Source organism: Coregonus lavaretus (genome assembly GCF_964263955.1).
Source record: "Coregonus lavaretus genome assembly, chromosome: 11".
NCBI classification, from domain to species: domain Eukaryota; kingdom Metazoa; phylum Chordata; class Actinopteri; order Salmoniformes; family Salmonidae; genus Coregonus; species Coregonus lavaretus.
Window position 1 is genome coordinate 41,590,809 of NC_139998.1, and position 20,360 is coordinate 41,611,168.

At 45.9% G+C, this 20,360-nt stretch overlaps 1 protein-coding gene across 1 annotated transcript; it reads right to left on the minus strand.

Annotated features, from left to right (window-relative positions):
* Positions 1 to 854: 854 nt before the first annotated feature.
* On the minus strand, positions 855 to 16,340 carry LOC311137161 (voltage-dependent calcium channel beta subunit-associated regulatory protein-like; the record flags this gene model as incomplete). Its single annotated transcript, XM_084171512.1, has 9 exons — positions 855 to 2,337; positions 3,364 to 3,562; positions 6,180 to 6,414; positions 7,247 to 7,417; positions 7,775 to 7,946; positions 11,325 to 11,496; positions 12,053 to 12,114; positions 14,099 to 14,235; positions 16,293 to 16,340. 9 exons carry the CDS (start codon positions 16,338 to 16,340, stop codon positions 855 to 857), a joined length of 2,679 nt encoding a protein of 892 aa, XP_084027638.1.
* Between the last annotated feature and the right edge of the window lie 4,020 nt (positions 16,341 to 20,360).

Consider the following 20,360-nt stretch of genomic DNA (forward strand, 5'->3'; position numbering starts at 1 on the left):
GGATTACTATATTCAGATGTCCCGAGAAACATGTTCAAACTAATATGGGGACAATGTGAAATTTGGCTTTAAAAAAATCTCAGGGATACCTACTCATTTGTAAAACAATTATGATGACTTCTTCAGGAGTCAAAATGCCACATGGAAAGAATATGATATATGTCAATGGCCAAAGACAACAGATATCCAGATCCATAGGTAACAAATGAAGTGATGAAAAGTCATGTAAAACATAGATAAACCTATTTTGATATTCAGCCAGGACTGGCCTATAGCGCCTAGGTAAACTTTGTATCCAGATCTTGAGATGACTTCAAGTCTAAAAGCACCTGGTTTCACAGTGGATAGACTAGTGCAGAGGGCATACTGGCTCTTAAAAGGAAAATCCACTGTAAAAATATTTTGTATTTTTTTCACTAATCGACTGTTGATACTGTCCCAAGAAGCAAAGTGTCACCGGCCACATCATCATGATGACACTTTGCTTCTTGAAAGGCCAATATCTTGAAAACATGACTGCTGACATGCAAAACATTTTGGGACTGTATCAACAGTGGACTAATGAAAATAATACCAAAATATAGTTTTTGAGTGGAGTTTCCCTTTAACATCGTCACTTCTCTCAGAGGAGAAAGGAATCACACCAGTCAGAGACACTACGGTACTGTAGATACTATCTAGGGGTGGATTCTTCAGCTAGTCTACATGATACTGTATAGTGTAGCCTGTTTTCATGTTACGGGTCTGGAACCTGCTAATTCAGACCGATACAGAGACATCGTAGTTACCCGGCGCAGACTGAAATCAAATCAAACACAAAGATCAAGGAGGAGTGGAGGAGGACTGGAGCCATGCTACACTGGGCTATGGTCGGGGGAGGCATGAGTATCCGTCACCACACACTCAGTCACCACCGCCGTGTCCTTTATCTGTCGCAGGCCCGTGTACAGCCGCTCATCCAGGGTGGCGCTCAGCTTGTCCGTCAGCTCGGCTGTGATGGTCTGTGGGCCGTAGCCCTTGTCAGGGGGCTGGGGGGGCTCATCAGGGGGCTCAGGGGGGTGCCCCGCCAGCCTAGGGTCCTCCTGGGGGTTGGGCTGCTCCCCTAGCAGCCCCTCTCTCTCAGGGACAGGGGGAGGGGAACAGGATGCCCTCCCGTTGTCGTCTCTGATGGTCACGGTACTGCTGAGACTCTCTCTCCTCCTGTCTCCTTCCTCCACCTCGGCATCTCCTGCCCCTCCCACCACCACCGCCTCGGCCTTGGGCGTCTGGGGGGTGCTGGGGACCCCCTCGCTGGCCTCCTCATCAGGCGCACTGACGATGCGTGGAAGCGTGCTGTGGTAGCCTGTGTCCAGCGGGTAGTTGACGCTATCGCCTCGTCGGAGGGGGTTCCGCTGCCTCTCGAACGAGTGATGCTGGTAGCGAACGCCTGGGTCGCTGTACTGCTTGTGGCGCTGCCACTGCTTGCGGAGGTGGATGCGCGAGCGATGTTTCTTCGGCGTCTCCTGCTGGTCAAACTGGGGGTCGTGGCGGAGGAACTCGTGGAAGAGCGCGTCCGTCTTCTCGTCGATGCTGTAGTCGCGGCGGTGAATTGATAAGGGGGGATGGGGGTGCGGCTGCGCCTCTTGCGGGGTGAACATCTGACCATACGGAGACCAGCCCAGGGGTGACCTGTCCGTTTCTATGGTGACGCCGCCCGTCGCACCCGCCGGCGTCTCCTCATCTGGCTCTTCCTCGAAGATGCGGGCCTCGAAGCTCTCGCCCACCGTGCCAGTGCTCCCTGCACTGGTGAAGTAGTGTCTCTTCTCCAGGGCCAACCTGTCCATACTGCCACTACTGCCAAACAGTCTCAGCTCCTCTGGTGCCCGTGATGGAGCCTCTATAGACGTATAGCCACTGTCCATCTGCATTAATTTACGGTTCCCTGACTCCCCGTCACTGCCCCTCTCTGACTCCAAACTGTCCTGCTTCCCCCCTTTCTCCTTCTCTCCCATCCCTTCATCCACGGGCAGCTCCACGTCCCCCTCGGGCTCATCCCCGTCCCCGATGTCCTGGGAGGGGTAACTAGGCAGCCCCCCCCTCTTGGTCCGCCCCCCCAGGGAGCAGACACTGTCAGCGTCGCTGCGGTTGTTGCTGATCTGGTCTGAGGAGCCGTACTGCTCCAGGGAGGACCGGAGCGTCCAGATGTCTCTGTACAGGGCCTGGTGGTCTGATGTCGAGCTCTCCTGTCTACAGTCCCCCTGGCTCGCTGCCTCGTCCTGGGGCTCCGGGGACAGGCCGATCACCTCCGGCCTCTGGCCCCTGCTGCAGCTGGGCTCCACCACCACCTCCACCTCTAACCTGTGGTGACACACACACACAAGTACGAAGACAGGCGCACGCATACACACACACACACACACAGTACAAGAGTCAGTCACAGTGCACCCTCATGACGCCCATACACACATCTGATGTCTGAAGTCTGATGTTTCCAGCCGCTGTGATTACAAGTGGTCACCATGACTTGCTATGGTAGTAGCATGTTTTCCACAAACCACTGAACTGCAATGCACCAATGTCATGTAATAATAATAATAATAATATGCCATTTAGCAGACGCTTTTATCCAAAGCGACTTACAGTCATGCGTGCATAATATTTTTGGGTGTATGGGTGGTCCCGGGGATCGAACCCACTACCTTGGCGTTACAAGCGCCGTGCTCTACCAGCTGAGCTACAGAGGACCACATGTGCTTTGCAAATGTGTTGAATTTCCCTACATTGTGATCTTACTGGTCACAGTTAGTTAAATATCCATTAGAAGCATGACATACTGTATGGCTTGCATTATGTTAGCATAATGAAGAAACATGAATACTATCTGCTTCCAGCACTGTAGAGGAAACAAATATGGATTGGCTTTGATTATTACTTAAATGCGGTTCATATACCTGGCACCCCAATGGTGGAACCAGCTTCCCCCTGAAGCTAGGACAGCAGAGTCCCTGCCCATCTTCCGAAAACATCTGAAACCCTACCTCTTCAAAGAGTATCTTCAATAAACCCACAGCACCCCCTCAGTACCCCTCCTCCCCATCCAGCAAAAAAACTAACAAAAAAACATGCCTTTCGTAAACAAACACTTGCATCAGCGATGGAATGGGCTTGTTAAGCAGCTGTGGGTAAAAGTTGCCTGTAGGCAGATCTAGGATCAGCTTACTCTCCCCAAATGCTGACCTTAACAGGAAATGCAAAACTGACCTTCGATCAGTGTCTAGAGGCAACTGTGACTAATTCATCCGTTTAGCAGAGAGGCGCTAGCTCCCGTAGTGATGACGGAGGCAAAGCAGTGAGGTGGAAGGATGGCGAGGGAATTAAAGATACCTGCCGAGGGAGTGTGGTGGCGTGGAGGGGGAGGTGTGGGGCAGGAGGCAGGCCGAGGCGGAGACGGAGGGGCGGTAGGTGGCGTCCTGGGTGCGGGCAATGTACTGGATGAGGTCAATGTGGTGGGCGTCGCTATCCTCCTGGTCCATGCTCTCACTGGCAGCGCGCTGCCGCTGGAACTGCCTCCTCTTAGGGGACCCTGACACACAGAGACAGGAGGACCTTAGACATTAGTCTGAGGGTACAGAGGGACATGGGATGGCAAAGGACATTAGCACAAACATTCACCATAGTGAATGTTCAGCATATTGGAGTGACATCTGAGGCGTTAGCATCAAAATAGATCTGAAGGTGACATGCATCACAATGATGTCATGAAGAGATCCCAGCAGGCTTTGAGATATTTTGGGGGTGTTAGTCCTGTGTGCTCTGTTGTTCGCTGAGTATAGGGGAAGCGTGAGAGAGAGCGGTATGTGTGTGAGGGGATCTGTGGGGAGGCTTCAGTTAGACTCACAATGCCTTGGAAGAGAAGAGCCCTGCGTCATAAAGCCATCTGTTAGAGTGTGAGCACAGTGTGAGAGCACTGTGTACAGTGAGGGAAAAAAGTATTTGATCCCCTGCTGATTTTGTACGTTTGCCCACTGACAAAGAAATGATCAGTCTATAATTTTAATGGTAGGTTTAATTGAACAGTGAGCGACAGAATAACAACAACAAAATCCAGAAAAACGCATGTCAAAAATGTTATGAATTGATTTGGATTTTAATGAGGGAAATAAGTATTTGACCCCCTCTCAATCAGAAAGATTTCTGGCTCCCAGGTGTCTTTTATACAAGTAACGAGCTGAGATTAGGAGCACACTGAGTGCTCCTAATCTCAGTTTGTTACCTGTATAAAAGACACCTGTCCACAGAAGCAATCAATCAATCAGATTCCAAACTCTCCACCATGGCCAAGACCAAAGAGCTCTCCAAGGATGTCAGGGACAAGATTGTAGACCTACACAAGGCTGGAATGGGCTACAAGACCATCGCCAAGCAGCTTGGTGAGAAGGTGCCAACAGTTGGTGCGATTATTCGCAAATGGAAGAAACACAAAATAACTGTCAATCTCCCTCGGCCTGGGGCTCCATGCAAGATCTCACCTCGTGGAGTTGCAATGATCATGAGAACGGTGAGGAATCAGCCCAGAACTACATGGGAGGATCTTGTCAATGATCTCAAGGCAGCTGGGACCATAGTCACCAAGAAAACAATTGGTAACACACTACGCCGTGAAGGACTGAAATCCTGCAGCGCCCGCAAGGTCCCCCTGCTCAAGAAAGCACATATACAGGGCCGTCTGAAGTTTGCCAATGAACATCTGAATAATTCAGAGGAGAACTGGATGAAAGTGTTGTGGTCAGATGAGACAAAAATCGAGCTCTTTGGCATCAACTCAACTTGCCGTGTTTGGAGGAGGAGGAATGCTGCCTATGACCCCAAGAACACCATCCCCACCGTCAAACATGGAGGTGGAAACATTATGCTTTGGGGGTGTTTTTCTGCTAAGGGGACAGGACAACTTCACCGCATCAAAGGGACGATGGACGGGGCCATGTACCGTCAAATCTTGGGTGAGAACCTCCTTCCCTCAGCCAGGGCATTGAAAATGGGTCGTGGATGGTTATTCCAGCATGACAATGACCCAAAACACACAGCCAAGGCAACAAAGGAGTGGCTCAAGAAGAGGCACATTAAGGTCCTGGAGTGGCCTAGCCAGTCTCCAGACCTTAATCCCATAGAAAATCTGTGAAGGGAGCTGAAGGTTCGAGTTGCCAAACGTCAGCCTCGAAACCTTAATGACTTGGAGAAGATCTGCAAAGAGGAGTGGGACAAAATCCCTCCTGAGATGTGTGCAAACCTGGTGGCCAACTACAAGAAACGTCTGACCTCTGTGATTGCCAACAAGGGCTTTGCCACCAAGTACTAAGTCATGTTTTGCAGAGGGGTCAAATACTTATTTCCCTCATTAAAATGCAAATCAATTCATATAACATTTTTGACATGCGTTTTTCTGGATTTTTTTGTTGTTATTCTGTCTCTCACTGTTCAAATAAACCTACCATTAAAATTATAGACTGATCATGTCTTTGTCAGTGGGCAAACTTACAAAATCAGCAGGGGATCAAATACTTTTTTCCCTAACTGTATGTGTTTGTGTGTTAGTGTGCTGATATGATGTGTTTCTTTGGTATTAAGGAAGTCAGGATGCAAGAATACAAATAACTCTTAGATGGAGATTTGTTACAATGTATTTAATTATACGGACCCGGATTCAACATAACAAGCTGCAAGTGAGTTGCCTCTTGCTATCAGAATGAGAGACAAAGAAATCTCTCAGTTTATATACTATAAGATAAACAAGTTTTAACCAACATCTGGCAACTTTCACTGGAAGACCATCCCAACCGAGATGGTACCAGTCGGCACCCCAGACGGGACAGTCCCTCTATAACTAATTCTAAGATAGATAACAGTGGTTCCTTCAGACTTCCTGGCTCCCAGAGTGACATGATAAAATGGATTGAACACATTCCCAAATCATGTGTAAACACCCCCTGTATATAGCCTCCCTGCTGTTATTTTATTTTACTGTTGCTCTTTAATTATTTGCTATTTTCTATTTATCTATTTTTTACTTAACACTTTTTTTTTTTTTCTTAAAAAACTGCATTGTTGGTTAAGGGCTTGTAAGTAAGCATTTCACTGTTGTATTCGGCGCATGTGGCAAATAACATTTTATTTCATTTGATTAAAAGCCAAGTGTCCTGTACCTCTGGTGTCCAGACTGGAGGCCCGCTGGCTGCTGTCCAGCTTCCACTTCTTGATCTTGAAGTATGGGCTTGCTCCCTCCAGGCTGGCATGGCGCCTCAGTTTGGTGAAGAACTGCAGCACGGGGCCCTGCCCCACCCCCGTGCCAGGAGATGCACCCGTCACAGACATCACCGATGCCCCTTCACTCAAAGACGGACTTCCCCCATTCCTGGAGCCAGATACCATCACCTCAATCTGGGGGGAGGGAGGGGATATAAGGGAGTTGTCCATATTGTGTGGACAATAACCTTTTAGTGATTGCAATACGACAGATACTCCAAGGACAAATGGAAGTTCATAGAAATGTGTTTTTAATCTTCCTCCCAAGGTTATGAAAAACAACAAAAATTCTATAATTTTCCATGCAACTGTTAACTTTCTCCTATCTACCACGGAGAGGGAGAGCGGGGCCAGTGAGCAGACAGGAGCGATGAGCAGATGTGGGGAGCAGCGATGTCTGTAATCTCCCCTGACGAGGCTGTTCCAGAGGCTCTCCCTTATTTACCCATCATCCTCCACCACTGTTGTCACTCAGACAGAGTGACTAGGGACACTGGATGCACACTCCTTACTTCTCTCACGGTTCAGAGGTTTCATGATAACCTCTTGGCTTCAATGTTCCCTCAAGCTTAGTGTGTGCTACTGTGTGTGTTTAACCCATTTGTATATTTGCAATCATGTCAATTATTCTCTATTTAAATTATATCTGCACATTTCAAAGCTGATCTACCCCCCCCCCCCCCCCAAAAAAAATAATCAGTTAATAAAATAAAAATGATATTGTCTATTCAGACCCATCATACGTGTGATTAGTGGCTAACACTATTCCGTGGTTAAATTAATTAAAACATAAGGGTTTAAATTCAACCCAAAAATACTGTCATTCGGCCCTGTCATATGTAGGTAGACACTTTGTATGTGATGATGAATGATAAACCGAGTCCCTTAACGTAGGGTTCAAAACTGCACATAACATCAAATGTGGTTGATTGGTGGGTTGATTGACAGATAGGGGTAAGTGACTCACGCTGCTGATGCTGGGCTCCTTGGTACCGGGGGCCGGGGGATTCTCACTGAAGCTGGTGTCCACCACTGAGTTAAGGGTGTCCCCAGGGAGGGCTGAGCTGGGGCTGACACTCAGACTGGTCAATGCTGTCTGGGGCAGGGGACACTGGGGCCTTCGGGCACACAGAGCCGGCTACACACACACACACGCAAACACATGCGCAAACACAGAATATACACCATCAGGGCACAGCCAGGAGGATACACATACCACAGACTGAATTCTACATCAGGACTGGGAGAGGTCGTTAGCCTAGTAGTTAGTGACAAATCAAGTCCAAGCAAGTTCAGCGCCAATGATTGAGAAACCTCAGATAAATGCAAAATCAATGTATTTGGCCCATTGGAATGAGCAGGCAGAATTATCCATGGGCTGCATTTGATAGGCTTGATACATGTTGTGGGCCCCACATTGATGGATGGCCTAATTGGCCCAGTCATGACTAATGATGTATCACTGCTAATAGCAGCACAGTAGACTGGCTTTCACCTGGAAGATGGAGAGGCTGGACTTGGCGGCGGGGCGGGTCGTCATGGCGATGCTGTTCTCCGATGACTCACACTCGTGGATGGTGACGATCTTGAGGGCCAGTGGCGGGATGTGGAGGTGTGTGAGCCGCGCATTCTTCAGGTGGTGGAAGTCACCCTCCGTCAAAGTGAACCTGAGGTGGAAAGGAGTTGAGAAACATGAGAAACAGCTCAGACAGTTGGAGGCTGACACAATAGAAGTGCCGCTGTCACTTTCAAGGAATGTTCTTCTATCTAGTCCTTGGGACCCGCAGGTAGTGAAGGCTTTTCTTCTCAACTATCACTACACCTGATTCCACTAATCATCAAGTGTTTCATTTGTTGGATCAAGCTTTTTAGGACCGGGCTGGAACACACTGAGGAATTCTCACTTCTCATTTGCATATCAGAATGATGTGGGGCTCATGCAAAGAATTAGATTTGTGACCTGTTGCCACAAGAAAAGGGCAACCAGTGAAGAACAAACACCATTGTAAATACAACCCATATTTATGTTTATTTATTTTCCCTTTTGTACTTTAACTATTTGCACATAATATGACATTTGAAATATATTTAGTGTAATGTTTACTGTTATTTTATTTTATTGTTTTTCACTTTTGTTTATTATCTATTTCACTTGCTTTGGCAATGTAAACATATGTTTCCCATGCCAATAAACCCCTTAAATAGAATTGAATTGAGAGAGAGAGAGTGAGAGAGAGAGCGAGCGAGAGGGAGAGAGCGCACGATGGGAGAAGGACTGACTCCTCTCAATGAAGCCACGGAAGTTCAAGGCCGACCTCGGTACTGCAGGCATTGATAGCAGAAAACAGGATCCCCCATTATAGTGAATGGAAAAATGGCAATCTTCTTTTTCTAAGATAATCATGGTACCAATAACTGCTTCTACTATACCAGTTATACACTACATATACAAAAGTATGTGGACACCCCTTCAAATTAGTGGATTCGGCTATTTCAGCCACACCCATTGCTGACAGTTGTATAAAATCGAGCACACTGCCATACAATCTCCATAGACAAACATTGTCAGTAGAATGGCCTTACTGAAGAGCTCAGTGACTTTCAACGTGTCACCGTCATAGGATGCCACCTTTCCAACAAGTCAGTTCCTCATATTTCTGCCCTGCTAAAGCTGCCCCGGTCAACTGTAAGTGCTGTTATTGTGAAATGGAAACGTCTAGGAGCAACAACGGCTCAGCCGTGAAGTGGTAGGCCACACAAGCTCACAGAACGGGACCGCCGAGTGCTGAAGCACGTAGCGCATAAAAATCATCTATCCTCGGTTGCAGCATTCACTACCGATTTCCTAACTGCCTCTGGAAGCAACGTCAGCACAATAACTGTTAGTTGCGAGCTGAAATGAAATGGGTTTCCATTGCTGAGCAGCCGCACACAAGCCTAAGATCACCATGCGCAATGCGAAGTGTCAGCTGGAGTGGTCTAAAGCTTGCCGCCATCGGACTCTGGAGCAGGGGAAATGCGTTCTCTGGAGTGATGAATCACACTTCACCATCTGGCAGTCCGACGGACGAATCTGGGTTTGGTGGATGCCAGGAGAACGCTACCTGCCCGAATGCATAGTGCCAACTGTAAAGTTTGCAGGAGGAGGAATAATGGTATTTTGCTGTTTTTCATGGTTCGGGCTAGGCCCCTTAGTTCCAGTGAAGGGAAACCTTAACACTACAGCATACAATGACATTCTAGATGATACTGTGCTTCCAACTTTGTGCCAACAGTTTGTGGAAGACACTTTCCTGTTTAAGCATGACAATGCCCCCGTGCACAAAGTGAGATCCATACAGAAATGGTTTGTCGAGATCGGTGTGGAAGAACTTGACTGGCCTGCACAGAGCCCTGACCTCAACCCCATCGAACACCTTTGAGATGAATTGGAACGCCGACTGCAAGCCAGGCTTAATTGTTCAACATCAGTGCCCAACCTCACTAATGCTCTTGTGGCTGAATGGAAGCAAGTCCCTGCAGCAATGTTCCAACATCTAGTGGAAAGCCTTCCCAGAAGAGTGGAGGCTGTAATAGCAGCAAAGGGGGGACCATATTAATGCCTATGATTTTGGAATGAGATGTTCGACGAGCAGGTGTCCACATACTTTTGGTAATGTAGTGTATGTCCTTGAACTGATTAATTTAAAATCGCACACAGAAGAAGTAATAAGGATCATTTAGTTGCTAATTGCAGCCTGCACTACCGGTCGGCCTTCAACCTGATTTACTCAATGAGAGGGGGCAGCACTGAGCTAGCCTGCAACGTCACTTCCTGGAGTAGCTCAAACTGCACGTTATCAAAGATTGTCTATTATATTGACAAGATAGCCAAGTGACCGCTCTAACAATGGAAATACATGTCCCCAAAGATGGCAGGCACGCGGGAGGAGGCAAAATCAGGTGGGACCATTCTAACCAATGAGAGGGCAGATACGCATATGAACAGCAGGCCATAGAGCTAGAAATAGGACTCATATTTGTATCTGTGCCATTATAGCATCTGTGACAGCGCCATTGAGGCTTTCTTATTTTTCATTGGCTGATTGCTCCCAACTCATAGGAATCCCCACCCAGTTGCCTACTTTAAAATGGTGGAAGCCCTCAATGGCAATGTCCATGCTAAAACTGGTTATATCCATGATGAGTCCTCTATCCATCTCTATGACAACAGGCTCAACTCCAAATAAAGTAGTTTTTTTCCCAAAGTTGCCGAAATGCCATGTGCCTCCACTTATATCAGTGCATTCGTAACAACCTAACCATTACAAAACTTCTATATGCCTCACGTAGCAAATTAGCAATTACATTTTTTGTTGACCAAATTCGAAACTCGCTCATTGACCTCCATAAAAAAAATCCTAACTTCGTGGGCTTATTTTCCTGGACAGATTTTGGATTTAGTAAAACCTCTCGCTTCGCCTCTTCCTCTCTGATGTTATGTCTCCATGAGACGCCATCTTAACCGACTTAATTTGGCTTTAATGCGCTATTGAGGCTTCACATAGGAATGAATGGTGTCATGTGATCGATGGCTTTGTCCATTCATATATTCAGTAATTGGAGGACACAGAGCTTTGTTACCATACCATACATTATGAAGTCATTTGTGGTTAACCCTTTACAAACAGAGAACCACATCCTATTGGTAAAGTAGGCTACACTGCACAATTATGTTCTGCGAGTATGTCTGCATTTTGGAAATCCTTTATGAATAATGTGTGTATAATGCATTTTCAGAGCATCAGTCCCTATTATTACCCTATAATAAAGCATCCATAACAGCTCTTCAAACTGCCTTTATAATGTATTACACAGATGGCTCTTAGAAATGTCTCCATAATGTATTCTAATGTAACAAAGTAAGAGCATCTTTTCACCGGTTTTAAACACACAAACAGCTTGTTGCTAAGGCAGTCATTGTATTGTATTGTAGAATATGAGCATATTCAGAGTGGTCTACTGCGGGGGAGTGAGTGGGCGTCTGGCGGAGGAATCAGTCTGACCTGCGGCCTTTTTCCTGGGCCTTCTTTCCGTGGTCGAAGAGTGCCGACTCGTTGAAAGAGACGCGGCGGCCGCCCTGGGTGCCCGTGGACAGGAAGCGCTCTGTCTCCATGTCCATGTGGGAGCTGGCGGCCGATAGGCAGTCTGACTCGTCTACACGGATGGTGATCTCTCCTGGGGGGGAGAGAGAGGTCAGGGTCTGATGGAAGGTTGGTCCCAGGGAGAATCAAACCTATGATCCAGGCAAGCGCCATGCTGTGTGTGTGTGTGTGTGTATGACATTCACTTTTCAAATGGAACTTTGTTTGTTCTAATATATTCAGGACAAAGCAGATCTGATATTGTGTACTAAATGTCCCTAGCCTTAGGTAATTACCTTGTCTCGCTTAATGAATGCAAATGTATTCCTGAATTATCATACCCAGGAGAGAGCTGAGATCCTCAGATAAACCACATCGAAATGTCTGTATATACATGGCATGACTATGTACTGTAGCAGAGGAGCATGGCTTCACTTTCACAGAACCGTTTGTTCCTGGGTTAGTACAGTACATGGCAATATGGCCAATGGCCATGAGTGTTTACTTGAGACGCAAAGAAACCCTGATGGAGGCAGCTTCCTGCCAAAACATTAGTGACTTTAAATCAGTCATTTGCATTGGAGCAAGAGTGTTTTATTCGGCTGCTATACATTCTTTTTTCCAATGAGAAACAGGGGGTTTTGATTTACCATGGACTGGTTGAGACTCCTCCATGTAGCTGGTGTTGGTTTTCTCAGGGTCATCGCTGGCCCTGCAGCACAGAGGAGCACCGATCAATGCACAGACATCTTTACCCCTGAAGTCTACAGCTACGTCTCAAATCACATCCTATTCTGTATGTAGTGCGCAACTTCTGACCAGAGTTGCATCAAAAGTTGTGCCCTACATCGAGAATAGGGTGTCTTTTGAAATATAGCCATATGCTTAGCCCTAGACAGTAGGCGAGCTAACAGGAGCACATAGAGAGGACAAGCATACTCTCACAGCAAGGTCAATCTGACTAGTAGCAGCATAATCAATGTACATGTAAATCATGTCAGGTGACATGGAAACCTTCAGGGAAAATGGGCCTCTTGACCTCTTCAACAGAGAATGAGATGTCAGTTCTATACTATGGGTTTTCTTTCTAATACTAATACAGAGTATTATTTATACTAATAAATATTACAAGATTAGATCTCTACTAATACCTACTATGATACAAATGAAATATCTGCAGTTCTCTTCGTAATAATTTCTCTAAGGGGAGGAATTCTCCCTATTTTATTATCTGTAATTGCCCTAAATGCACTGATGCACTGTGTTTTTGACTCCCACCACAGCCTTATTCTGGAGCAGTAGAGCAGCTGAGATCTCTTCCCTGTCAGAGTGTCTGTGGTTCCTTTATGCTATATTTAAGCAATAAGGCACGAGGGGGTGTGGTATATGGCCAATATACCACAGCTAAGGGCTGTTCTTAGGCACGATGCAACAAGGATGACTTATTGCTATTATAAACTGGTTACCAATGTAATTAAAGTAGTAAAAATACATGTTTTGTCATACCCGTGGTATACGGTCTGATATACCAAGGCTGTCAGCCATTCACCATTCATGGTTCGAACCACCCAGTTCATAATATCTGTATGAGAATGACTTGAGGGATTTCTCTGGCCGCCCGGCTCTGTGCTTTCATTTCCTCTGTGCTCTCTGCCTGGCCTGTGTGTGTGTGTGTGTGTGTGTGTGTGTGTGTGTGTGTGTGTGTGTGTGTGTGTGTGTGTGTGTGTGTGTGTGTGTGTGTGTGTGTGTGTGTGTGTGTGTGTGTGTGTGTGTGTGTGTGTGTGTGTGTGTGTGTGTGTGTGTGTGTGTGTGTGTGTGTGTGTGTGTGTGCGTGTGCGTGCGTGTGTGCGTGTGTGTGTGTGCTGTAGCTAGAGTTTATGACAGTGTGAGACGCAAGATTAATCAGCGTTGATGGCTGCTATGAAATCTCATTACACTCATCATTTGTACCAGTCTGCACTACTCTACCCCGGCAGCCTGCAGCCTGCCACTGTCTGACTACCCCGGCAGCCTGCAGCCTGCCACTATCTGACTCTGCTGCTGTGTACTGAAAAGAGAGGAGCATGGAAATGGAATAAACATATCATATACAAACAGAATAGAATTCTGTATCTCTCAGACATAACATCTACAGAAAATGAGCTACTTCTGAATGAAGACGATTAATAATCACTTACAAATGAATATACACATAAAATGCTGTAGTGATGTTTCCATGTTAGATCAACAGTGGTCTCTAGACAGACAACATAACTCAATAATAGCTGAATGCACTGTACAGTCTTTTTTTTATTTTTTTTTACCATACTTACATCATGCATTGTTACATCTCTGCATGCACTCTTTATGTCAGAGGGATGGACACACATGTGCATGTAGTGTATTGTATTGTGCCCCAGTTCTAATCATGACAGGGTGTGATGGTTTGGTAAACACAGGATTTGAATGGTCTCCATCTCACTCATAGGCATGCATAGTTACATCACTAAACCATGCAGACCAGTGCAGTGGTTCCCAACCTTTTTTGATTACAGTACCACCAACTTAATTTTGCTCTGCCCGGATTACCCCCTCATGTGCATTTTACCACTAAGCCTATGTTCTCATGAGTCTTCTCAAGTACCCTGTGTGGATAGGCCAAGTACCCCCATGGGCCTAGTACCCCTGGTTGGGAACCACTGGACTAGTGGTCTGACCTGGCATGGCGGCAGTCTCCATCACAGCAGCGTCTGCAGATGATCAGCAGGACAGACAGCAGGACCAGGAAAATGGACAGGAGCACCAGCAGCAGGACGTAACCATCCTGTTGTTTACCAGGCTCAAATGAGACCCCCTGGAAAAACATGGGAGAGAGGATGAGGGAAAGCGGGAACTGTAGAGACTACAGTGAATGCTGCAGGGATGTGAAGGACTGATGGAAGAATAGAATAGAATAGAACTAATCAAGGTGGTTAAACCAGGGATAAAAAGAAAAGAACCCTTGGAACTTTAAAACATGCACCCCTTAAGACAATTACATTTCATCTCCATCTATTATTGAATCTATTGTTTTAGATTGAGGTTTGGTAGATCATACCCTGCCTGTGTGTCATGCTACTGTGGTTAGCAGTGAGTGGGCGGAAGGAGAGCGGGGAGGGTGGAGGGTGAGGGGGCACAGGTGTGCTCATTGTTCTGGGGTTGAGGTGATAAGTGCGCGGCTATAAGATCCTGAGAGGTATGGGGGTTTACTGAGAGGGAGATGGGGCGGAGAACTGAGCCACTGAGACTGTGTGTGTGTGGAGGGAAGAGAAGTGAAAAAACACAGAGCCATGCATCTTCCAGCATGAACATCAAAGCCCAGAGAGAAGCCACTTGTAGAAGGGCTTGTTGGCTAACTGTTCCCCTGGTCCCTTTGTGAGCAGGCTATTCAGGTGAGACAAGACAGCAGGAGCGCTAAATGGAAAAAAATGGCAACACTGTACTACGCTACACTTCCCTCTGCAACAGTTTTTCTTTTAATTGCTTTTACTTGTTAGAGAGCAATTATTACACTCCATACATACTTCTACCTATTGCGTAAGCCAGGGATGGTTAGACTGATCACAAAAAAAGCCACATCTCAGTCAGGTAGCGTTCAGATGTGAAAAACACACAATGCTACGAGAAAGGCCTCCCCAAACAGCCCACCTTACCAATTACAGCATGCAGCTTAAAGCCATTGATTTACCCCCACTGGTTTGTGCATCATGAATCTATAAACGCCACAGAGGTATTAATCCATTGGGGCCTGTGCTATTAACCTGTCTGCACCTAAGACAGGAAAAGGTGCTCTTAGGGGCGGGCTGGAGCTGACTAAATGCAAAAGGGAGGAGATTTTAGGGTGTCTAGCTGTCTGACTAAGACACAGTTAAAATTTTATCAAAAAGGTCAGAGTCTGAATGAGGTTGGACTCGATAGAATTATGTGTAGTCTGCCTAAAAGCTTTTGGAAAAGCCAAGGCAGAATGCCTTTTCTACTGGCCAGATAGTAAACCTTTACCTTGCCAACATCACATCAAGTCACTCTGGCTCTAGGGAAGCTGTGTGTGGCTAATTGAAAACATTTTTACATTTTAGTAGACGCTCTTATCCAGAGCGACTTACAGTTAGTGAGTGCATACATTTTTATTTTTTATACTGGAATCGAACCCACAACCCTGGCGTTGCAAATGCCATGCTCTACCAACTGAGCTACATCCCTGCCAGCCATTCCCTCCCCTACCCTGGACCAATTGTGCGCCGCCCCATGGGTCTCCCAGTCGCAGCCGGCTACGACAGAGCCTGGATTCGAACCAGGATCTCTAGTGGCACAGCTAGCACTGCGATGCAATGCAATGCCTTAAACCACTGCGCCACTCGGGAGGACAACAGTTTAGAATAGCTGAACATTGGCAACTGCCCTGTTGATACACTACTATCGAAACAAATGCTTCGAAACTAGCTAGATCAATCCAAAACAAACTTCTGAAGCTTCTTTCATCCATTGCATTGTTAGATGCAAACCGCTCAAGAGAAGCAGCAGTACACAGCTGTTATACAGTGGTATGCTGCTCATGTAAGTCTGTTTAATACCACAGACACATAGGAACATAGTACCATACACTCAGTAATATGCATGTTACCCCAGTGTTAATGACCGCTGACACTGACGTCAGATTGTAATTTCTCTAAAAGGGGAAATTAAACTTGAGATTAGATCAGGGATATAATTATTTCAGGCCCAGACCAGGATGTTCTCTCTATTAGCCAGTCAGGCAGTATAGAAGGAGAACATAGTCAGCTCGAGCAGTTAGCAGAGCGTGCACACACAAACACACAGGCACGCACACACAGCCTCCCACAACCCCCCCAGGGGGTCTTGGCAGTGACTTACGGTGGAGTTCTCGGTGAGGTTGATCCAGACGGTAGACTCATTGCTCATGGTCCAGGCGAGCGTGAGCGTCCCCCTGAGACAACAGACAACAGGAAGTTAGGAAGCTCCTGGAACACACCACAAAACACTCAACAGAGATTTGGACACCAATTCTGTTTTCCCACTGACATCCATGCAGTCAGAACACAGGCAGCCGGGTAGAAATGTTTTTGTTTGATATATCAGATATCTACTGTAAATATTTCTGCAGATACTTGTTCCTCTTTAAAATAATTGATGAATATGCAGAAAAACTAAACAGAATAATACAGGCTAGTAACATAGTCATAGGCCAACTTTATCAACCTGTTATAAAAGTGTCTTTTAATCTGAACAAATACAGTTCAGACCATATAGCAATATATATGTACATATACTCTAACCTCAAATATTTTTCCATACATGAATGACTATAAATGTCAACATCTCCAGACATGAGAGACTATGAAAGATTGTGGCAAAAAGCAGAACCATAACTAGCTTGTGTCTGCTGAGTCGCCAGCCAGGCAGCCTAGCATCCATGCTGTAAATCATCCATCATCCATCCTCCCACAGCCCCCAGACTCCTCTCCCTCTCTCTTTCTTTCTCTCTCTCTCTCGTTCACATCAAATAGAGGCTCTGCCAGTGCCATCACATTACTGTGAGATAGCTGTGGTGCTCCAACAGCTGAGGCCTAATGCGTTCCCTCACACAGAATAGATCATAGCCATTAATGCTGCTGCAGCCTTCGGACCACACCGCATACAGTATCAATCAATGAAATGTATTTATAAAGCCCTTTTTACATCAGCAGATGTCACAAAGTGCTATACAGAAACCCAGCCTAAAACCCCAAACAGCAAGCAATGCAGATGTAGAAGCACACATACAAACACGCACACACACACACACACACACGGATGAACACACACACACACTGTTACACATGCGCGCGCACACACACACGCGTTTGACATGTGCTGCCCCTGCTAGAGGGGAGCTGCCTGTCGGAGTGTCTTACCCTGATGGACGGCTGTGTGCAGCAGCTCTGGATGTTGGTCTCTTCCTGCTCAGCTCTTCCTCAGCTTCCTTGCTGCATTCTCAGCCTGCCTCTGCCCACCCACCTGGCTGGCCAGCCTCCTCAGGGCTGTTGTGTCCTCTCAGCATAGGGTTGCCTCTGACCAGAAGCTCAGCTGCTTAGGACGCAAACAACAACCAGGTACCGGCAATCAGATATACTGTCGCTAGCAAAACAATACATGATGCAGTTTCATTTTATTTATTTATTTAAAGCCATGGAAACATACATGGACATTTCCCAATGTGTTGCACACAATTGAGGAAAACCTTAACATCACTCAAGCTGGCTTTTATAGGTAATCCCAAGGAATGTATACTGAACAAAAATATAAAGGCAACATGTAATGTTTTGGTCCCATGTTTCATGAGCTGAAATAAAAGATCCCAGAAATGTTCCATACGCACAAAAAGCTTATTTCTCTCCAGTTTTGTGCACAAATTTGTTTATGGCCCTGTTAGTGAGCATTTCTCCTTTGCCAAGATAATCCATCCACCTGACAGGTGTGGCATATCAAGAAGCTGATCATTACACAGGTGCAACTTGTGCTAGGTACAATAAAAGGCCACTCTAAAATGTGCAGTTGTCACACAACACAATGCCACAGATGTCTCATGTTTTGAAGGAGCGTGCAATTGGCTTCCTGACTGCAGGAATGTCCACCAGAGCTGTTGCCAGATAATTTAATGTTAATTTCTCTACCATAAGCCGCCTCCAACGTTGTTTTAGAGAATTTGGCAGTATGTCCAACCGGCCTCACAACCGCAGACCATGTGTAACCACGACAGTCCAGGACCTTCACATCCGGCTTCTTCACCTGCGGGATCGTCTGAGACCAGCCACCCGGACAGCTGATGAAACTGAGGAGTATTTCTGTCTGTAATAAATCCCTTTTTTGGGGGGAAAAACTCACTCTGATTGGCTGGGCCTGGCTCCCCAGTGGGTGGGCCTGGTTCCCAAGTGGGTGGGCCTACCCATGGCTGCGCCCCTGCCCAGTCATGTGATTCATAGATTAGGGCCTAATGAATTTATTTCAATTGACTGATTTCCTTATATTTGTATTTATTAGGGATCCCCATTAGCTGCAGCCAAGGCAGCAGCTACTCTTCCTGGGGTCCAAACATATTAAAGCACTTACATTACATATACAACAAAAGATAAAACAGTACATCATATAACATTATTACACCACTACATATCTACAATACAAAATGTTTAAAACCACCATACAACAATATCACAATGTGTGCATATGCATGTACCTGTACCTTTGTGTGTGTCTCTTCACAGTCCCCTTTGTTCCATAAGGTGTATTTTTACCTGATGTGGAATAGAGTTCCATGTAGTCATGGCTCTATGAAGTACTGTGTGCCTCCCATAGTATGTTATGGACTTGTGTACTGTGAAGAGACCTCTGGTGGCATGTCTTGTGGGGTATGCATGGGTGTCCAAGCTGTGTGCTAGTATTTTAAAACAGACAGCTCGGTACATTCAGCTTGTCAACACCTCTTACAAAAACAAGTAGTGATGAAGTCAATCTCTCTTCCACTTTGAGCCATGAGAGATTGATTTGCATGTCATTAATGTTAGCTCTCCGTGTACTTTTAAGGGCCAGCCGTGCTGCCCTGTTCTGAGCCAACTGCAATTTTCCCAAGTCCCTCTTTGTGGCACCTGACCACACTACTGAACAGTAGTCTAGGTGCGACAAAACTAGGGCCTGTAGGACCTGCCTTGTTGATAGTGTTGTTAAGAAGGAAGAGCAGCGCTTTATTATGGACATACTTCTCCCCATCTTAGCTACTGTTGTATCAATATGTTTTGACCATGACAGTTTACAATCCAGGGTCACTCCAAGGAGTTTAGTCACGTCAACTTGCTCAATTTCCACATTATTAATTACGAGATGTAGTTGAGGTTTAGGGCTTAGTGAATGATTTGTCCCAAATACAATGCTTTTAGTTTTGGAAATATTTAGGACTAATTTATTCCTTGCCACCCATTCTGAAACTAACTGCAGCTCTTTGTTAAGTGTTGCAGTCATTTCAGTCGCTGTAGTAGCTGGCGTGTATAGTGTTGAGTCATCCGCATACATAGACACACTGGCTTTACTCAAAGCCAGTGGCATGTCGTTAGTAAAGATGGAAAAATGTAAGGGGCCTAAACAGCTACCCTGGGGAATTCCTGATTCTACCTGGATTATGTTTGAGAGGCTTTCATTAAAGAACACCCTCTGTGTTCTGTTAGACAAGTAACTCTTTATCCACATTATAGCAGGGGGTGTAAAGCCATAACACATACGTGTTTCCAGCAGCAGACTATGATCGAGAATGTCAAAAGCCGCACTGAAGTCTAACAAGACAGACCCCACAATCATTTTATTATCAATTTGTCTCAGCCAATCATCAGTAATTTGTGTAAGTGCTGTGCTTGTTGAGTGTCCTTCCCTGTAAGCGTGCTGAAAGTCTGTTGTCGATTTGTTTACTGTAAAATAGCATTGTATCTGGTCAAACACAATTTTTTCCAGAAGTTTACTAAGGGTTGGTAACAGGCTGATTGGTCTGCTATTTGAGCCAGTAAAGGGGGCTTTACTCTTCTTGGGTAGCAGAATGACTTTAGCTTCCCTCCAGGCCTGAGGGCAGCACACACTTTCTAGTAGGCTTCAATTGAAGATGTGGCAAATAGGAGTGGCAATATCATCTGCTATTATCCTCAGTAATTTTCCATCCAGATTGTCAGACCCCGGTGGCTTGTCGATGTAGATAGACAACAATAATTGTTTCACCTCTTCCAAACTGACTTTATGGAATTCAAAAGTACAATTCTTGTCTTTCATAATTTCGTCAGATATACTTGGATGTGTAGGAACTGTACCTCAGTAAAATCGTAGAAATTGTTGCATGTTGCGTTTATATTTGTGTTCGTATATGTTGCCTGTATGTTAAGTAGCCTACTGTAAAACCATGCATGTAAA